This window comes from Serinus canaria, chromosome 8, assembly GCF_022539315.1.
Source record: "Serinus canaria isolate serCan28SL12 chromosome 8, serCan2020, whole genome shotgun sequence".
Taxonomy (NCBI): domain Eukaryota; kingdom Metazoa; phylum Chordata; class Aves; order Passeriformes; family Fringillidae; genus Serinus; species Serinus canaria.
The window spans coordinates 1,107,552-1,128,530 of NC_066322.1; the positions used below are offsets into that span (position 1 = coordinate 1,107,552).

General features: G+C 54.0%; 1 protein-coding gene across 3 annotated transcripts; it reads left to right on the top strand.

The window, feature by feature from the left end:
- Positions 1-384: 384 nt before the first annotated feature.
- Positions 385-20,353, top strand: GNG12 (G protein subunit gamma 12). 3 transcript variants are annotated; one of them, XM_050977412.1, is made up of 4 exons: positions 385-491; positions 8,079-8,136; positions 16,789-16,908; positions 19,325-20,353. In XM_050977412.1, the coding sequence occupies exons 3-4, from the start codon at positions 16,813-16,815 to the stop codon at positions 19,448-19,450; spliced, it is 222 nt and encodes a 73-aa protein (XP_050833369.1). In that variant the 5' UTR covers positions 385-491; positions 8,079-8,136; positions 16,789-16,812; the 3' UTR covers positions 19,451-20,353. The 3 variants fall into 3 exon arrangements, with proteins under 3 accessions (XP_050833369.1, XP_050833370.1, XP_050833371.1); XM_050977413.1 differs by having other exon boundaries at positions 16,792-16,908; XM_050977414.1 differs by lacking the exon at positions 8,079-8,136 and having other exon boundaries at positions 404-491; positions 16,792-16,908.
- Positions 20,354-20,979: the final 626 nt, after the last annotated feature.

Consider the following 20,979-nt stretch of genomic DNA (forward strand, 5'->3'; position numbering starts at 1 on the left):
ATCAAAGCCCCACAAGCACAGGCACGCCGGGCTCGTTCGGGCAGCAAACAAGCCTTTGCAAATACCACATCTGCCCCTCCCTGGCGACCGCCACAACCCCTGACTCCCAAAATTCCCAGGATATCCATGCTCCCACCCCTCCATCCCGCCGGATTCTATACCACCATCACCCCCAGAAGCCCCGCGTGTGCTCCGATCCCTCGGGCGCACGCTCTTCTCACTCATCCCAAACAATTGGATTTGGGATTTGGCTGTGGAATTCTGCATGGATTTGGGAGAACGGCGTGGCCACGCCCACTATCTCCTGGTCACGCCCACCATTCTCATCGGCCCCGCCCATCCCCGCATGGCCCCGCCCCGCCCCGTTCGGGGCGGGGCGGGGCCATGCGGGGATGGGCGGGGCCGATGAGAATCGAGGCGGGGCTTCGCTCGGTGGGCGTGGCCTCCGCTCCCGCTCCGGTCGCCCGTGGAGACACCGGGAGCGGCGCTCGGTGAGTACCGGGACCCCGGGGTCCCGGGACAGGGGGGTTCCCACCGGGAACAGCGAGCTCCGCCACCCGGGACAGCCCGCCCGGCGCCGCGGGGGCAGCGGGAAGCGCCGGCCCGGCCCCTGCGGCTGCCGGGCCTGGCGGGGCGGGCCGGGCCCGAGCCGTGCCTGGCGCCTTTTGGGGTTGCTCCGGAGTTTTTTTGTGGGTTTTTGAACCGATTTTTTGTTGTGCTGAGGGGGATTCCCGGCGGGAGGCAGCGCGCGGGTGTGATGTGGTTCAACAAGTGGCACGGGAATGAGGGAAAATCTGCTTAATAGTGTAAAAAATAATGTGCTTAATTAGGCAAAAGTAATCGTAAAATAGGCGATATTTTCTTCCTTTCCTTCTCCTTCCCGCCTCCTTCCCTCCATACCATCCCCATGGATGGACACGCAGAGCTGGCAGCTCCAGCTCCACGGGGGCCACCCCAGCTTTCAGCCAAATCCTTTACATGTTCCCAATGTTTGCATTCCCAGCCGTCAGGCCACGCGTTTTCCTTGGAATCACGGAGCTCTGCCCGACGGAGGAAGTTTCCCACGTGCGGGGAGCTGTGGGCTGAGTGTGGGAAGGAGGTTAATTAGTGGGAAGCGTCATTATTCCAGGAGGTTTCGTGTTGATACTGAGATTACACACCCTGTTGCAGTAATAGGTCTGCTCGGAATCATGGAATTGCAGAACATCCTGAGCTGGAAGGGGCCCGCATGGATCATCGAGCCCAACTCCTGGGAGCTTTTAGTTCCTTTAGTAACTTTAAAATTGAGATTCTCTGTTGCAAGCTTGAGTTCTTTACTTTGTTGGGAGTGGGGGGGAAAGAGGGTTTTGAGTGTATATTGTGTTCTAGCCTGGTGTTTTTAGGAGGGAGCTGGAGCTGTGTCAGGAGGGGTTTAGGTTGGATTTTGGGAAGGGTTCTTCCTGCAGGGGGTGGTGGGCACTGCCCAGATCCCCGGGGAATGCCAGAGCTCCCCGAGGCTGCCCCAGAGCTCAGCGAGGCACAGGGTGACATTTTGGGCAGGGCCAGGAGCTGGACTTGATGATCCTTGTGGGTCCTTTCCAGCTCAGGATATTCCATGATTCTATGACTTAATTATTGTGGCAATTGGAAAGTGGCAAAATGGAATTCCCAGGCAATTATCCGGGGTTTTAATTGGCTTGGAACCACCAGGATCAGGGACACTGTTACTTGTGTGTGTTTGTCTGGGTGTAAATTGGTTCAGAAGTTCTGAATTGGCACAGATCTGGGAGTAAAGGGTGAGTAGTGGACAGTGGCAGGATTTTGTGCTGCTCGGTTCCACTAAATGAGCTTGAGGGATTAGTGTGGAGTTAATGACTCCTCAATCCCTTATTCCATCCTGGCTGGGGTGCACCACAGCATTTGGGATCTCTCTAATCAAGGAGCAATCAATTCCAGAGGAGCAATGATGCTTTGATGCTGAGCTCATTCCATAATCACCCACCTGGTGGGGGATTTTCCCTTGAAAGATGAAGTTTTCCTCTTCCCCTGAAAGAGTTTCTTGGGCTCCCAGGCAGCAGAACAACTGATCTCTCATGTCTTGCTGGTGTTAAATCAAATTATTGAGTTGTGCTGTAGGTTTTAGATATTTTTTATTTCAAATATAATGTGATAACTTTTTAGGTACTGAAAGTTCTTAAGGTTGTAGGTTCTGTTGCTAAAAAGACTCAGAATATTTGAACCAGATTCATGTGGAGTTCTCTGTAGCAGGGCCTGTGGTGACACAGTAGAATTCTGGAATCCCAAATGGTTGGGGTTGGAAGGGACCTCAAATCCCACCCAGTGCCACCCCTGCCATGGCAGGGACACCTCCCACTGTCCCAGGGTGTTCCAACCCTGTCCAGCTTGGCCTTGGGCACTGCCAGGGATCCAGGGGCAGCCCCAGCTGCTCTGGGAATTCCGTCCCAGGGCCTGCCCACCCTGCCAGAGAACAATTCCTAATTCCCAATCTCCCATCCATCCCTGCCCTCTGGCAGTGGGAAGCCATTCCCTGTGTCCTGTCTCTCCCTGCCTGTTTAAAAAACCCCTCTCCCTCCTTTCCCTGTGGTTCCACCATCCCTGCAAGAGCTGCTGGGAGATGCTGGACACGCCACACTCTGTGGGGTGGGACGGTGCTCCTTCCCTGGCCACAGCTCCCCAGACCCCAGTGTCCCTCTGTGCTGTGCTCTCTTGTGAAAGCAGATCCGCGGTGCTGCAGCCCCATAAAGGCTCAGCCTTTGCCTTTGTCCCCTTTGCCGGAGCAGAGATCGCTGCAGGGGGCGGAGGGAGCCTTTCCAAAGGTTTGGAGTTATCAAGGGAAGCAGAGCACAGCCCTGGCCCGGCCACAGAGCCGGATCCCTGGGAGGATTCAGTTGCTGCAACTCCATCTGTGCTTACACAAACGCTGGGAATGGGGGAAGGCTGCTGTATCCCATGGCCTGGCACAGAAATACCCCTGAGCAGGGCAGGAGTTGGAGTGAAACTCCATTCATTGGGATGGAACACCCCCAGTTCCTGAAAGTCATCATGGACTCCGTTTTTCTTGGGAAATGGGAGCTGCAGATGCGTGGTGACTCTTGGGATTGCTGCTCTGCTGGAGCTGTGCAGCTGTTTGGTGAATTTTGCACTATTGCACAGTTGGGGCTCCTTTTTCCAAACCTCAGAGCTCCCCCTGCACTCAGTGTTGGGAGCTCTTGGACCCACATCATTTCTGCTCTCAGGAATCGCCTGGGGGAGTTTGGAAGGGTGAGAGTGCACTGGCGACATGAAAAAAAGAAAGAAATTTGAAAAAAAAGCAGAAAGTTTCCATTCCGTGTTTTGCAGGGATTGATGAGAAAGAGCAGAGGCCATGACAGAAGTGCTCAGGGTGACTGGGGTGTGCTGGGAATCTCCGTGGGATTTTAGGGAGGGAGGTAGAAGCAGGAAGGTGGGGGAGCAGTGGAGGTACCCACGGGAGGTGGGATGTGGTGGGGGTCCATCCAGCCCCTGGAGAGGCACGTGGCTCTGGGGGATCCAGCATTCCTTACTGGGGAGCTGCTGAGCCCCTTCCAGCCAGGTGTCCCTGGGGAGGAGAGGATCCACTCCTGGATCTTCTGCTGACATCCCTGCAGAGCTGCCTCCAGCTCTGGGGTCCCCAGGAGAGGAAGGACCTGGAGCTGTTGGAGGGAATCCAGAGGAGGCACCAGGATGGTCCCAGGGATGGAGCAGCTCTGCTGGGAGGAAAGGCTGGGGGAGCTGGGATTGCTCACCTGGAGAGGAGAAGCTTTGGGGTGACCTCAGTGTGGCCCTGCAGGGCCTGAAGGAGCTGCAGATGGAGAGGGACTTTGGACAGGGATGTAGGGACAGGACCCAGGGAATGGCTGCCACTGCCAGAGGGCAGGGATGGACGGGATATTGGGAATTGGGAATTGTTCCTGGCAGGGTGGGCAGTAGCTGGTACAGGTGCCCAGAGCAGCTGGGGCTGCCCCTGGATCCCTGGCAGTGCCCAAGGCCAGGCTGGACACTGGGGCTGGGAGCAGTCTGGGACAGTGGGAGCTGTCCCTGCCATGGCAGGGGAACAGAACAAGATCTTTAAGGTCCCTTCCAACCCCAACCATTTGGGATTCTATGAAAGCTGGGGCCTGGGGTTCAGTGTGCCCCAAATCCCAGCTCCCTGGGAGCCCCAGGCAGCGTGGCTGGGGCTGGATCACAGCTTTGGGATGTTCCTGGACACCAGCAGCTGAGTATTTTTAGTTGTGTTCCTTTGAATATTTGGTAAAACAGGCAATGTGTTTATATTCAGCTTCCTGTGTCCATATCAGCGTCTTGGCATGTGCTGGAGTTCCAGGGGGAGGAGGGAAAGGGAAGAAAGTGTGTTGTGAGGGTTGTTTGTGCTGCAGCAGCTGAGGCCGCTGGGATCAGCTCCTTGTTTAAACACTGGGCTCAGCTCAGCCCTTTGTTCACCCCCTTTCTCTCCCATCCCTTCCCCCCTGGCCTTGCAGTCCTGCTGTGCAGGGACAGGTGAGGTTTTGGCACGTTTTGGTGTGGATGTGTGCTCCAGTCCTTCCTGCCCTGCTCTGAGGAGCCCTGCTCTGTGCTGGGGCTGTTCTCCAGCCTGGCTCTCGGGTGTTTGGAGGAGGAAAAGCCCATCTCAGTCCTGCTGGGAAGGGAGCAGCCTGCATTCCCAGCCTGCATTCCCAGCCTGCATTCCCAGCCTGCTGTCTTGATCCACCTGCTCTGTGCCATCACCCCTTTGCTCTCCAGAGCCATTCCCTGTGCAGAGCCACTGGGAAGGTTTTGTCTGGTGCTCCCATCTAAAGGAGCTAATTCACCTGAGCAGTGATTCCAGGAGATTTTCCTTGTGCCCAGACACCCCCAGAGCCCATAACTGGGAGGTTTCCTGGTGCTGTAAGCTGAGGAGGGAAAATTCTCCCTCCCAGTTTCCAGCAGAATGCCAGGGGGATGCCCTGGGGCCCAGTCCTTGCTGCCTGAACCAGGGAAACATCAGGGACTGGTGGTTACCATAGAAAGGGAAAAATAGGGCAGGTTTGGATGAGATATTAGGGAAAAATCCCTGTGAGGGAGGTGAGGCCCTGGCACAGGTGCCCAGAGCAGCTGGGGCTGCCCCTGGATCCCTGGCAGTGCCCAAGGCCAGGCTGGACCCTGGGGCTGGAGCACCTGGGACAGCGGGAGGTGTCCCTGCCATGGCAGAAGGTTGGGATGAGGTGAGCTTTGATCTCCCTCCCAACCCAAACCAGTCTGTGATTCTGTGGTTGCTGTGAATAATTTTGAGCAGATCCCAAATTACATTTTCAGCTCTGTTTGTAGCTTCAATCCCCCTCCCAAGGTCAGGGTTTTTGGTCTAACCTTGGAGCTGGGATAAGCAGAAAGTCCCTGACTTCTATGGGACAGGGACCAACCTTTTCCCAGCTCAGTCTGGTTCATGTTGCTGTAGAACTTGCAAGGGATTCCTCCTGCAAAGCAGGGATGCTCCAGCTGGAACTCCTGCAGAGCAGGAGGAGCTGGCTGGTGCTGCCAGCCTTGGCCAGAGGGACTGGGACCCATCCAGCTGTGGAATTTCCTCAGCCCACGTGCCCTTCCCTGATTTATTCCTTCCCGAGCAGGGCCTGGCCTCAGAGTGGAGGCTTTTGCAGGGGGTGCATGACTCCAGCCTCAAACTATGCCAGCAATGCTGGCTTTGTGGGGTTTTCTGGGTGGTTTGATAGGAGCTTTGATTAGGCAGGAGTAGCAGCGTGGCTCTGGGCTGGAAGGCAGCCCCAGGAGCTGGAATCACTGCTCAGGTGAATTAGAGATGGGCTTGGGCTGGCTGATCCCTGAAGGTCTCTCCCAACCCAAACCATTCTGGGCGTTCCCTGGTTGTTGTGGCTGTGTTTGCATCCCCCTCAGGATGCACAAGCCAGTTTTAAAGTTCTCAAAATCGTTAAGAGCAGAGGCCGTGACAGAATTCCTCAGGGGTGTGCTGGGATTCCCTGTGGGATTTTAGGGAGGGAGGTAGAAGCAGGAAGGTGGGGGGAGCAGTGGGGGTACCCATGGGAGGTGGGGTGTAGTGGGGGTCCATCCAGCCCCTGGAGAGACACGTGGCTCTGGGGATCCAGCACTCCCAGGGGATCCAGCATTCCTTGTAGTAGCTCTTAGATGGGCTTGGGCTGGCTGATCCCTGAAGGTCTCTCCCAACCCAAACCATTCCGGGTGCTCCCTGGTTGTTGTGGCTGTGTTTGCATCCCCCTCAGGATGCACAAGCCAGTTTTAAAGTTCTTCTTATTTTTCCCTGACAGTTTCCAGGGGGATGAGCAGGTTGGGATGTTGCACAGATAAGCAGAGGAGCTGCTTTTCCATTCCAGCTTTGGTTTTGTGCAGCAGTCACACGTCCGTGGAGGAGGTTACGTGTCACATTTATTTATTTTGGTTTCCTTGCTGGATGTGGACAGGACAAGCCTGGCACAGGGACAAGGACTGTGGCAAGGCAGACTGTCCTTAACACAATTTATTTTCCTCCTCCACACAGTGATTTGACCAGCACTTGTTAAAAGTGTGATCCCGTTTCCAGCACGGGAAGTGGGGTGTGATTATAATGGGAATTATAATGGGAACTGCCCGTGCTGCCTGCTGCAATCTGAAATGCAGAGAACTCTCAGAGCTTTGGGCCTGTAAGCTAAAGCTTAGAATTAAACCCAGGATTTGATCTGAGACCTTGGGGAAGGCTCCCAAACTGAGGTGCTAGAAGCGAGAATGTGGATTTCTAGTTTAAAGCAGGGACATGTTAAGCTAAATAAAAGAAAGCTTAGAGTTTTAGAGTTTAAGACATAGGAAAAATAAAAGTAATTACAGCAGTAAACAAAGAGTTTAGAATGCAGCACTGTGGGTTTGTGTGTCATAACAGGATTGGCTAAAAGAGTTTACACTGTAGCATGAGTCCATAAAATAAAATATTTAAAGATTGAGTCAAAAACATAAATATCCTTGTTGACAGCACTTTATTAGTCAATAACTCCTTAAAAAGTCTTATAACTAAGGGTCTTGAGGCCTTCTAAACCACGTTGTGATGATATGAGCCAAATTCACCCTTCCTGCTTATGTAGAAGACAAGAAAAACAAACCACATCATCAAAAACAATTGAAAAGTCCCATGTCAAATTCCTCCCAAAATTCCCCAAAGTAAATTACCACAGCTGCCTCCCTGCTCAGGGAATTTCAGGTGGGTTTTTCCCTCCTCCTTCCCTGGGAATGAGGGCAGGGGCTGGCTGTGGTGGCTCCCTGGCTGGAGCAGCCCCAGGGCTGGGTGCCAGGGCTGCAGCAGCCCCTGGCAGTGCAGGCTGGATTCATCCCAAAGGCTGAAATCCAGTGGCAGCCCCGGATCCGGCCGTGCCCTGGCTGTGCCAGCTCAGGAAGTGCCTCTGGTCCCAGTTCCACGCTGGGAAACCTGCACTGGGCATCCCAGGAGAGGGTCCCACGGGAATTGCCAACCCCTGTGTGACTGGGAGGTGCTGGCACCTGGCACACAGCTGTGTGTGACTGCAGCACAGCCAGCAGAGTGAAGGGAAAAGTGATTTTACTTGGAAATCCCCTCCCTGCTCCAGCTCTCCCTCAGTTCCCATCACCTGATGGGTGCCATCACCCTCGGGGGGCTGGGGGTGCTCACCTGGACAGGAGAAGGCTGCAGGGAGAGCTCAGAGCCCTGCCAGGGCCTCCAGGAAATGAGGGCTGATAGAATTCCAGGTTTCTCTCAGGGTGTGCAAGGCCTCCACAGGGAATGTGAACTCTTGTTTAGGCACTGATTCACACCCAGCTGGGAGGACACATCACTGCAGGCTGACTGCTCTGAGTCTCCAGGGTCAAAGTAATCCTGGAATGCTTGGAAGGGACCTTAAATCCCATCCAGTCCCACCCCCTGTCTTGGGCAGGGACACCTTCCACTATCCCAGGCTGCTCCAAGTTTGAGGTGGGTTTTCCAATCTCAAAATATTGGTTTTGTGATTGGCATTAAGCCACAAGTGCCAACCCCCCCAGCTTTGGCTTTCTTGCACTGTGAAATCCTTGTAATTTTGATTTTATTCTTGTTTCAGGATCATTACACTGATAAAATCAAGGCAAGCTGGGCAGGGAGCAAGTCTGCCTATGTAGGTGAGTTTCCAGTCCACTCTGGTTCTTTTATTTCGTGCAAAATACAAAGCAGCATGACAGGTTCCAAACCCTGGTGATTTAATTTTATTCTGGAGCAGAACAAATATAAAGTCCTTGGCAGGATGGCTGACACTTTTCACCTCATTATTTTAACTGCTTGACTGCTTTTGGGTTGAATTCAGGGGCCAGAAAAACCTGCTTTTCCCACACAAATTAAGCTTTTTCTTGTTTATTCCTCTGATTAGGAAGGACCAGCCTGCAAATCTTCATCATTTCTGTCTTTGCTGTGCTACACATGTTTTGTTTGACCAATCAAAAAATGCAAATCATTCTATATCCCCCCCATCCTTAAAAACAGGCACCTGGATAAAATCCTGCAGCCAAGGAGGAGGTGAAATGCTTCCCACCTTCCCAGCTCCTGGAGCTGAGCCCCGTGGGGCTCTCCCCAGGGCATCCCAGGCTTTATCAGTGCCAGACAAAGAATCTGCTGAAGGTCACAGAACCTGGGGCCAGGCTGGAGCTGTCAGCACAGCCCTCTCCTGCTTTGCAGCCTGATTTTCATGCAGCTGAAAGGTCTCTTTGCAAATGTCTCTCTCTTTGGAGTTTCCCCCTCTTTCCCTGTGGGGAGGAACAAGGACCTTCTGTGAGGAGGCTGCCCTGCAGTTCAGTGCCTTTCCAGTGTCTCTAAAATAACACTGCTCAGATGTTTTTCAAAGTAACCTTGATCTAAAAGTTGCTTTTTGTGTGTGCTAAAGATACAAGAAGTGAAGTCAGGAGAAATGCAGAGGAAAGCAAAAGCAGGTTTTTCCACTGTTCCTCTCCCAAGATGTGCATTGGGTTTGACACAATCCCACAGTGGGGGCTGCCTTTGAAAATTAAAGGAGCTGCAGCCCAGCTTGATCAGCAGGATGGTGCTGGAATGACTTAGGAAGGGGAGGTTATGGAGGAGCACAGCCTTAATTAAACACCCAGAACACCAAGTCCAATTGAAGATCTTGGGAGTTGTCTGTCTCCTTTCATTTCACATCATTAAGGATTTTAATCCCCAATTAGACACTGGCAGTTTTATTTATAGTTTTAAAGAAAGATCTCTAGAGTAGAACCTCTCACTACTCTCAAGTGTAAATTCTCTGAAGGAGGAAACATCACCAATGGATGTTCTGTTCTTTAAGGGGCTTTTATTCTGTGTTTGCACTGACAGGCACCTTGTGCAAACCAGGTGGATCTGCCAGAATTCCCAATTCTCATCCAGCCCTGGCTGCTGCACCTCCTCCAGGAGAGGAGCAGCAGAGCTGGGCCTTGCTGGACCTTTTCTGCTGCAAAATTGGGTTTGAAAGCTGAGCTGCCTGAGCTCCACCAACCCCTTCAGCAGTGGTGCACCCCAGAGCAGCCCCATCCTCCCCAAAACCACTGCAAGAACTGCTGCTGCCAGATGCTCCAGCTTTCCTTTTCCAGAGGGTGATCCCTGGGGGAGGATCTTGTCTGAGGAGGATCTTGCTTTCTTTCACCAAACCTAAACCTTTTCTAGTGCATTTAAAATATTTGTGCCTGTAAGTTTCACCTGAGTCCTGCTTAAAAATCCAGCCCTGCTTAAAAATCCAGCCCTTCTTACCTGCTCAGCCAGGGAGCTGCTACTCACAGCTTGGTTTGGGGTAGGTGTGGAAAAATCCTTCTCCTTCCCCATGATGGGAGCAGGGAGGTCATGGGTGACCCCTGGTGCCATTTTTCCTGGGAAGTTTGCACTGTGGATGTTGTGTTCAGCCTGCAAAGGGCAGGAATGGCTCTGGGTGCTCCCAGAAATCTGTGGAATATTGCACCACTTGTCTCTCTGCTCGCTGTGTGGGGGAATAAGGATCGTGAAATTCCAGAATTTGGGTTGGGAGGGACCTCAGAGCCCATCCAGTGCCACGCTGCCATGGGCAGAGCCACCTCCCACTGTCCCAGGGGCTCCATGCTGGCCTTGGACCCTTCTAGGGATGGGACAAAAGCACCATCAACAGAGAGCAGACCCAAAAGCATCTCGAATCCCTGCCTTACTTCACCCTCACTTGCCTGTTTTCCTGCTGCCCAGGTCCATTTTCCTTTCTCTCTGGCAGAAGGAAAAGGTTCCAGCCCCGGAGCTTCCACTGGGTGTCAGCACGGCCCCACTCTGGGCCGGCAGAGCCCTGGGCTTTCCCCTGGGCTGCTGGAAGCAAGAACCAGGCTGGCAGCAGGATGGGCTGTTGGGCTGGAATTCCTCCTCCCTTCCTTCCCTCCTTCCCCCAGCAGGAGCAGTGGGACGTGCCTGCCTGCTCCCAGTGCTCCCAGTGCTCCCAGTGAAGGTGCCAGCGGCTCCTGGGGCTGCAGGGTTTGCTTTGGGGTGGGATGGCAGCCCAGCCTTCCCAGAGGTGCTGCAAGCACACAGCTCAGGGTGCTCCCCTCCACGCCAGCCCTTCCACTCTTTTATTCCCTGAATAATCATCCAGGCTTCCCAATCCTTTCCAAGATCCTTGGGCCTGCCAGGGCAAGGCACCTCCTTGCTGGGGAGAAGCAGCAGCCCCGAGGGCCATTCGGGTTTCAGGTGGGCAGGGGCACCCCTTGGATGCTCCTTTCCCCCTGCTGCTGCTGCTGTCAGGGGCTCTGTGCCTCTCCCACCCTTCCTGGTTCTCCTTGTTCCAGGTGCTGCTCTGGGATGTGCAGGATCAGGGGGGCACTCAGCTCTCACTGCGCCTCCAAATCCTCTGCAGCCTTGGGCTGGAACAGAGCCAGGCACACTGAGGTTCCTCCCACAGATTCTGACATTGGAGGCCTAAAACATCAGAGATCAAAACTGGGGAATGTCACAGTTGCAGGGAGTTTGTGCTGCTCCTGTGGGATTGTTTCAGCTGTTGCTGTGGCCGGTTGTGCTCCAGTGCCTGCTCAGGACTGAGTTGTTTATTCCTGCCCCCGCCTTCAGTTCCAGCAGTGGCCTCCTGGCTTGGACTGGGAGCATTTTCAGGTTCTGCAAGTCATGACAAACCCTGAGCTCCCAAGAGTTCCCTGTAGGAAAACCAACCCCCAGCGTTCAAGTCCTGACCAGCCACGGGCCCCGCAGAGCTCCGGGGAGCGCAGCACGTGCAGAGCACCCCGAGACCTTGGGAGCCTCACCCCACACCTGCCCTGCCCCTGGGGTGGCCCACGAGGGCCAGCCCAGCCTCTGGCATCACCCCCTGCTCGTGCCACCCCTCCAGGGGCCTTTGGGGCTCCTTCTCCCTGTTCTCCATAAGGATTTCCCTCAGTTTGGTGCCACTCCCTGCATCCCCTCTTCCTCCTCCCAACACCTTCCTGCCCGACAAATCCCTGCATTTGCAGAAGCAAAAATTATTCTTTTTATTCCTGTGAGCTCTGGGGGGTGTGAGTTGCTCAGAGGAGGCAGCTGGAGTTGGGATTTGGGGTTTGCTGGTGTTATTCCCAAATTGTTTGCAGGGTGCCAGCTGAAGGCAGTGGGATGAAAGCATGCCAGGGAGGAAGGAAGGAGCAGAATGGTTCTGCAGGCAGGGCTGTGGAGCAGCAGCCAGAGCCTGTGACAGTGGTGGTGACAAAGCAGACCCAGCTTCGAAGTCTCCCAGCAAACAGCAGGGAATTTGCAGGACTGGGAATGGTGTTGGTGGAAACCTGCAGCACTCGTGGTGGAATTACTGGACCCTCTAACTCCAGCTCAGGGCTGGGAATGAGCTGGGAGCAGCAGCTCTGAGCTTGTCCAGCTGCTTGTTTCTCTCTTTCCCCCTATTCCTGTGTATTTAAGAGAAGTGGGATCATTCCCAGGGTGGAGATTGTTTCTGGTTTATCAGGCAGCAGCATCCAAACATTTCCGGGCTGGAGCTGTTCCAGCATGGATTCCCAGCAGCAGCAGCAGCAGTGACCCCTGGGGCTCCCTCCCACCCCATGGGCCTGCAGGGTGTGCAGGGCACCCACACCAGGGGAGCAGGGTCAGTGGGACATTGGGAACACCCCATGTCCTTTTCCTGCCCTTTCCTTGGCGAGTTTGGCACATCCATCCTCCTTTCCACCCTCCCCAGCAGGGCTCCAGTGGCTCTGCAAAGGGACAGCCCTTTGGAACCTGCATTTGCAGGTCAGCTGTAACTTTAGATCCCTGCTGGCAGCCCTGGAGAACAAACCAGGGGCTGGAAAACCAGGACTGGGGAACAAACACTTGCAGGTGCTGTCATTGTCACTGGTGTTGGTTTGTGTTTTGCCCAACCTGCTCTGTTGATCCAGGTTTTGAGTTATTCACCTCAAAATCTGCTTTGTTTCAAAGAAGCAGTGACAAGAGACCTTTGGGGCTTTATCCTGCTGCCAGCCAGGCTTTGCTGCCCCAGTAAGAGCTGGCTTGGCATAACTGGAGCAAACTGGGAGCTGTGTTCCAGGCAGAGCTGCTGGGATTTCCAGCAGATCCCCAGCCCTGCTTTAGCAGGGCTGATTTAATTACCTTTCACTCAGCAGGTGCCTCACAAGTCCTGGATCTGGGAGAGTAAATAAGACAGTCCAGAGTTTAATTATCCCACTGGAGCTGGGCTTTGGCAGCCAGCCCAGGCGGATCTGGGGATCTGCTGCGTGGCAACCTCATTACCTAAAGCCTGGGGAAAGAAATGGGGCAAGGCCTGGAAAAACAGGGCTTTTCTCTGCAAGAGGGGCAGCTCCACCTGTCTGCAGGTGTTCCCAGAAAGGAAAAAGTGCAGGTGTGTGGCTGCAGGAAGTGCACTGGAAGTTTCCTGTGGTTTTGTCTTTCCGTGGTGGAGAGCGGCTGCTGGGAATCCTCCTGTGCAGTTTTCAGTGGGTAAATGAGAAATGATTTACCCTGGGAGGGTGGGCAGGCCTGGCACAGGGTGCCCAGAGCAGCTGGAGCTGCCCCTGGATCCCTGGCAGTGTCCCAGGCCAGGCTGGATGGGTTTGGAGAGCCTGGGACAGCGGGAGGTGGCCCTGCCATGGCAGGGTGGTGGCCAGGGGAGGCTGTCCTGGGTCTGATCTTTTGTCTCCTTTTAGGCTCTGAGTCAGACCCTAGGGAGAGTTGCAGCCGTGCCTGCAGCTGCTCTGGGCTTTGGGAATCTCTGTCACCACCAGCCTGGGTCCTGCTCAGCCGTGTCACATCCAGGGGACCGAGGTTGTCACCAGTGTCCCTACAGGGAACCCCCTCCTGCCTGGAGCAGTGTGAGGTCACAGCAGAAAATCCTGCAATGCTTTGGGCTGGAAAGGACCTGAAATCCCATCCAGTGCCACCCCTGCCAGGACAGGGACACCTCCCTCTGTCCCAGGCTGCTCCAGCCACGTTCTGGTTTAGGTGGTGAGCAGAAAAACTTGTTGAACGTTCATTTTCGATGCATTTAGCACAGAAGGAGGAGCTGGGACTGGGAGTGCTGGGGCACCAGAGATCCCAGGGGAAGGGTTGGGATGGGGGAGGCTCTCAGGGCTGCCTGCTGAGCACCAGGGATCATTTCCTAGAAATCAGAGCCGTGCCCTCTCCAACTGAGGGCTCCTTTCTTCAGCGTGCAACTTCTTGTCCTGGCAGATCCTCCTAGCCCAGCAAACCCTGCCCAGGGCTCTGAACTCCCACTTTCTGCAGAATTCTGGCACCTCCAGTTTAAATCTGGGGAGTTCTGGGAAGTCCAGGGTGCCCTGGGAGAAATCCCAAGGCTGCAGCAGCTCGGATCCATTGCCAGGAGCTGGGAAGGAAAACAGATTTATTGGGAGCTGACCTAGTTGCTGTAAATCTCCCTGCAGAAGAGATTTAGTAATCTTAGGAGGGCTGTTAAAGCTCATGTTTGTTTGGAGATGGGCAAATGCAGCAATTTAATTTTCAAATCTTACGGTTTGGCTTGTTTTGTTTTGGTTTGTTTTTTCCAAACATCTCATTTATTAACAAAGCTAAGCAGCTGGGAAAATAAGCACTGGAAGTTTCCTAAGGAGGTCAATCCATGTAGGGTGGGAAGGGATCCAGAGAGTCCAACAGCTCCAGGGGCAAAAGGGGTTTTGGGGCTGGGGGAGGAAGGGCTGAGTGTGGCCTTTCCCCAGTTAAATGAGAGGATAATGGTTAATCTTTTAATTTTGCAATTTTTTTAACTTTTTTTTTTTAAAAAGTACTAAAACTAGAGGAATCAGCAGCTCCTGAACTGTCCTCTCAGAGCTGCGTTTGTTGCTGGATAAAAATAAATTGCTGTGTGTTGGGTTTTCCACACTGCAGGTTTGGAATGGTGTGAGGGAAAACTGCAGGGGCTGGACTGGGACTTGGGGCTGCATTTGTGGGGGCTCTGTGCTTTGTGTCCGTGTGAAACAGCTCCTTGTTATCCCAGAGAGGGTTTGGGGCTCCATGGGCAGAGCCCTGTTGAACCCAGCAGCTCCAGCAGTGCCTCTTGGAGTTTCCTGCTGGGAAAATTCATTGTTCATCTCAAGGGGCTCCAGGAGAGCTGGAGAGGGACTGGGGACAAGGCCTGGAGGGACAGGACCCAGGGAATGGCTCCCACTGCCAGAGGGCAGGGATGGGTGGGAGATTGGGAATTGTTCCTGGGAGGGGCTGGGATGGAATTCCCAGACCCTGGATCCCTGGCAGTGCCCAAGGTCAGGTGGGATGTTGGGGCTGGGAGCAGTCATGGATCTGCAGGGGGTCTCTGACTCCTGACTGCAGGAAATGAGTTGTTAGTGGCCACCAAATCTGAGTGATGTCCCTCCCCCAGCGTTTCCTGCCTCTTGGGAATTGCTCTGCCCTAAGCTTTTCCAAGGAATGTCCCCTGCAAACAGGGCCTGGGAGCAGGAAAATGCTGTTCCCAGCCTGCTGGGCTGGCACTGGAGAGCAGCCCTGCTGCCAGGCTGGCTGAGAGAAACCTGAGCCTGCAGGGGCTGCTGGAAAGGGCACGGAGCTGCCTGGGGCCACACAGGGCTAGGGGGGTCACACGGGGGGGACACACACGGGGGGGGGGGGGACACACACAGTGGGGGTCACACACGGGGAGGGGACACACACAGGAGGGTCACACACAGAGGAGAGGTCACACACAGTGGGGGTCACACACAGGGAGGGGACACACACACGGGGGGGTCACACAGACAGGAGGGGTCACACACACAGGAGGGGTCACACACAGGGAGGGGACACACACAGGAGGGGTCACACACAGGAGGGGTCACACACACAGGAGGGGTCACACACACAGGAGGGGTCACACACAGGGGGGGTCACACACACAGGGAGGGGTCACACACAGGAGGGGTCACACACACAGGAGGGGTCACACACACAGGAGGGGTCACACACAGGGAGGGGTCACACACAGGAGGGTCACACACACAGGAGGGGTCACACACACAGGAGGGGTCACACACAGGGGGGTCACACACAGGGAGGGGTCACACACAGGAGGGGTCACACACAGGAGGGGTCACACACAGGAGGGGTCACACACACAGGAGGGGTCACACACAGGAGGGGTCACACACAGGAGGGGTCACACACACAGGGGGGGTCACACACACAGGAGGGGTCACACACAGGGGGGGTCACACACGGGGGGGTCACACACAGTGGGGGTCACACACGGGGGGGTCACACACACAGGAGGGGTCACACACAGGAGGGTCACACACACAGGGAGGGGACACACACAGGAGGGTCACACACAGTGGGGGTCACACACAGCTCCCCTGATCTCCTGGAGCTGGGCAAAGCCAGCAGAGCCCTGCTGGAGCCTGCTGGGATACAGGACAGGGACATGGGCAGGGCTGGGCTGAACTCCTGGCATTCCTGCAGTCCTGAATAATTGGGAATCCCAGACTGGTTTGGTTGGGAGAGAACTCAAAGCCCACCCAGTGCCACCCCTGCCATGGCAGGGACACCTCCCACTGTCCCAGTGTCCAGCCTGGCCTGGGACACTCAGGACTAAGGTAGAGAACCAGCCAGGGGTGCTGGGGTCAGCCTGTGCCAGGGATGGTATTTCTCCCCAGAAAGGTTCTCCAGCCCTGGCACAGCTGAGTCCCCATCCCTGGAGGGATTTAAATCCCTGTGGATGTGGCACTTGGGGACACGGGGCAGGGGTGGCCTTGGCACTGCTGGGCATGGTTGGACTGGATGGGTTGGAACCAATATCCTGTGGTTCCATCCTGGCTCACTCCTTCTGTCACTCTGCTGGGCTCAGGAGCTTGTCCCCTCCCCTGGGGCAGCTCCCAGGGACCTCGTGGCTTTCCAGAACCCTCTGGGGTCCCTGGATCCCCAGGGGAAGCTGCACAGGGGGGGTCCAGTGGCCACAGCCACAGCCTCAGAAACCTGCACAATGTGGGAAATTAATTTGTAGAGAATTCTCAAACATATAAAACAGCTTCTGATTGTGGTGGTGTGAATTCTAACATCTGTGTTGGCTCAGCCTTCTGATGAGACTGAAAATGGAATAAAAGTTTTCCAAACACCTCTCAGCTGCCCCATCTCTGGCTCAGAAAAGGGCACAATCTGACAGCACAGCAGCTCCATGCCTTTCTCTGGAGGCTGTTTTACCTCCAGAGTTGTTTCTCGGCCGATTGGTCCTGTTGGATGCAGCAACAATCGTGTTTAAAAATCCCTTTTTGCAGTGTGTAGTGGATGCCTGTGTGCAAGAGCAGTTCAGGGTGCTGTGCTGCCTTCTGGAATAACAACCCACCCCCTGTGTTTCCCAGCAGAGCTTCCCTGCCTCTCTGAACATGTCAGGCAAAACAGCCACCACCAGCAACAACATCGCCCAGGCCCGCAGGACCGTGCAGCAGCTCAGGATAGAGGCCTCCATCGAGAGGATAAAGGTGAGCACACAGGGATTCCCCCTCCTCCTCCTTGGTTTTCCCCTCCTGGCTGTGGGACAGGGACACAGCAGAGTGTCTCTGTGTGTTTTGTGTCTTTGTGCACGCCCAGCTCAGCGTTTGCCCCTCTCAAAGCTCAACGAATCCAAATAAATAATTATAAATAATAATCAATAAATCCATTTCTTGTGGATAATATCCCACCCAATATCCCATCTGGAAGCTGTTCCCCCTTGTCCTGTCCCTCCAGGAGAAGTGAAAACCCCCCTGGAATGATTTTGAAGCCCTGTGGGAAATGGATTTGTAGAGAATTCTTAAAGTCTGACAGAAGGTTCACACAGTGTGGATTTGTATGTAAATCTTGAGATAAGAAATGTTGATTTAGAAATGGAATAGGACAGGTACTGTTGAGAGAGAAATGGAGCTAGAAACAAGTTCTAAAGGGTGCTTTTGTAAATAAGACTAGGTTCTTTGGAGAAATAGAATTAGGGAAGATGGACTCAGGAGGGGCAGTTTTAGATGATTGGCTTTAAGGTGTTTATGGTAAAAGTTGATAGGTGGAGAAGCACTCAGAATGTAGTGTAGTGTAGTTAGGAAATGGCTGGTTTCTGATGGTGGTGCTGTGAAGCCCCTCCTGTTTGTTTTCAGGTGGAGCCTTTCCCTGGTGTCAGAGCAGCCCCAGGGAGCCCCAGGCTCCATCCTTTCCCTCCTTCCCTGGGGATCAAACCAGCAGGCAGAGCCCTGCACAACGAGTCCATGCCCAGCACCTCTCCCACCCCACGTGGCTCCCTCCCAGCCCTGAGCCCCATTTTGGTGCCATTTCCCTGGCAAACCCCTCTGTGCTGGTTCCCTGTGCCCCATTTTGGTTCCATTTCCCTGGCAAACCCCTCTGTGCTGATTCCCTGTGCCCCATTTTGGTTCCATTTCCATGGCAAACCCCTCTGTGCTGATTCCCTGTGCCCCATTTTGGTTCCATTTCCATGGCAACCCCTCTGTGCTGATTCCCTGTGCCCCATTTTGGTGCCATTTCCCTGGCAAACCCCTCTGTGCTGATTCCCTGTGCCCCATTTTGGTTCCATTTCCCTGGCAAACCCCTCTGTGCTGATTCCCTGTGCCCCATTTTGGTTCCATTTCCATGGCAAACCCCTCTGTGCTGATTCCCTGTGCCCCATTTTGGTTCCATTTCCATGGCAAACCCCTCTGTGCTGATTCCCTGTGCCCCATTTTGGTTCCATTTCCATGGCAAACCCCTCTGTGCTGAGTCCCTGTGCCTCATTTTGGTTCCATTTCCATGGCAAACCCCTCTGTGCTGGTTCCCTGTGCCCATTTTGGTGCCATTTCCCTGGCAAACCCCTCTGTGCTGGTTCCCTGTGCCCCATTTTGGTGCCATTTCCCTGGCAAACCCCTCTGTGCTGATTCCCTGTGCCCCATTTTGGTTCCATTTCCCTGGCAAACCCCTCTGTGCTGGTTCCCTGTGCCCCATTTTGGTTCCATTTCCATGGCAAACCCCTCTGTGCTGGTTCCCTGTGCCCCATTTTGGTGCCATTTCCATGGCAAACCCCTCTGTGCTGGTTCCCTGTGCCCCATTTTGGTTCCATTTCCATGGCAAACCCCTCTGTGCTGGTTCCCTGTGCCCCATTTTGGTTCCATTTCCCTGGCAAACCCCTCTGTGCTGATTCCCTGTGCCCCATTTTGGTTCTATTTCCCTGGCAAACCCCTCTGTGCTGATTCCCTGTGCCCCATTTTGGTTCCATTTCCATGGCAAACCCCTCTGTGCTGGTTCCCTGTGCCCCATTTTGGTTCCATTTCCATGGCAAACCCCTCTGTGCTGGTTCCCTGTGCCCCATTTTGGTTCCATTTCCTGGCAACCCCTCTGTGCTGATTCCCTGTGCCCCATTTTGGTTCCATTTCCCTGGCAAACCCCTCTGTGCTGATTCCCTGTGCCCCATTTTGGTTCCATTTCCATGGCAAACCCCTCTGTGCTGGTTCCCTGTGCCCCATTTTGGTTCCATTTCCATGGCAAACCCCTCTGTGCTGGTTCCCTGTGCCCCATTTTGGTTCCATTTCCATGGCAAACCCCTCTGTGCTGATTCCCTGTGCCCCATTTTGGTTCCATTTCCATGGCAAACCCCTCTGTGCTGATTCCCTGTGCCCCATTTTGGTTCCATTTCCATGGCAAACCCCTCTGTGCTGGTTCCCTGTGCCCCATTTTGGTTCCATTTCCCTGGCAAACCCCTCTGTGCTGGTTCCCTGTGCCCCATTTTGGTTCCATTTCCATGGCAAACCCCTCTGTGCTGGTTCCCTGTGCCCCATTTTGGTTCCATTTCCATGGCAAACCCCTCTGTGCTGGTTCCCTGTGCCCCATTTTGGTTCCATTTCCATGGCAAACCCCTCTGTGCTGGTTCCCTGTGCCCTGCAGGTGTCCAAGGCCTCGGCTGACCTGATGCTGTACTGTGAGGAGCACGCCAAGAAGGATCCCCTGCTGATGGGAATCCCAGCCTCTGAGAACCCCTTCAAGGACAAGAAAACCTGCATTTTGTTATAGGGCAGGAGCAGCTCCTCCTGCCCAGCCCCTGCAGCCCAGCTGGGCCGGGCCAAGCACCACCACTCCCCCAGGTACCTGCACCCCGTGGGCACTCCCTGAGCCTGCCCAGAGCATTCCCTGAGCTCCCCAAGGCATTCCTGCTGATCCCTGTCCCTGTTAGGAGCTTTCTGACTCGGTCCCTGTCTGTCCTGGCCAAGGGAATGGGCTCCAGGGTCTCTGCACGGGGGGTCCTGGTGGCATTTGCCAACTCCAGCACGACCAAAGTTGCCTGAGCTTTGCAGATAAAGCAAAGCTGTAGAGACCTGATGGAATCACTGGGTTTACATTTTATAAAATTATGGATTTTTTTTTTTTTTTTGGGGGGGGGAAGGTTGTGCCTGTGCTGGCAGCACCTGTTTGTGCACAGGCACACTCAAAGTGCATTTTCTAGCAAAATCTACCTTGCAAAATGATTGTAGCAGCTGCTGGGGAGCTCCTGGGAGCTCTGCCTCAGCCTTCCTCCTGCTGGCCTCTCATCCCAGGGCTTCTAAAGGACAGAGATGGGAATCAGAGATGCTTTCCCTGCTTTCTGTGAGATGGAAAAGCAGAATTTCCAGCTTGGATTCTGCTGCGTTTTCTTCTCGAATAAAACACCTGTTAGTATAAAACACAGCCTCAAAGAAATGAGGAAAGAAAGAGGCTGGAAGTGCCCTGGCAGAGCTGGAGGAACGCTGCCCTCGCTCCCAGTCCCAGCTGGGTTCTGAGCAGGGAGTCAGAACTTGACTCGTTTTTATATAAAAATCCATTTTTAAACAGGAAAAATGCCAAATTAGCTCCAGCTTGTGGTTATGCATCTATAATTGAGGGCCTTTCCATCTAGTATATATTTTATATATACACATAATAAAAAAGTCTTTCTCTGTGTGTGTGTGTAGCTATATAAACTTCACATATTAACAGCAAGATTGGAAGGGTTCAAAAATAATCCTGGCTGCAAATGTCCTTCAGCTGGCTGCAAATGTCCTTCTGTGCAGGCAGCTGAAGTCATCTGCCAGAACCCTGCAATTCTGGGAGGATATTTGCAGAATTCATGAACCACTTGTCATTTATGTTGCATATTTGTCATTTCTATATGAAATCATAGACCCACTTTTGATATAGAATAAAAAAATTCAACTTTGTTTGACAAATCTCTTCGGCAGAGCTCCAAAAATCAGCCTGACAGAGAAACCTGCTGCTCACCCTCTGCTTGCCTGCCAATTATTTTTGTAATCAGAGTATTTTTCTAGAGGCAGTTGAAGAAAACCAACAAAGTGGCTCTGCACTAATTCCTCTTCACCGTGTGAGTGTCTGTCTGTCACAGCCCTGGTGAGAATTAATGAGCTCTGTTAATTGCTCAGCGTGGGGCTGCCAGGGCTGAGGGAAATCCAGCTGTGCCCAGCTGCAGGGGGGCTGTGGGCAGGGAAGGAGCCTCGTGCTCCTGGAGGTTGTTTCCCCGGGAATCTGGGAAGAAACTGGAATTTTTTTGTTTGGTTTGAGATCCCTGGTGG

Coding starts and splice junctions, on each gene's coding strand:
- GNG12 (XM_050977412.1), top strand. CDS start 16,813: ATGTCAGGCAAAACAGCCACCACCAGCAACAACATCGCCCAGGCCCGC. Junction 16,909..19,324: donor CCTCCATCGAGAGGATAAAG/GTGAGCACACAG, acceptor TGTGCCCTGCAG/GTGTCCAAGGCCTCGGCTGA.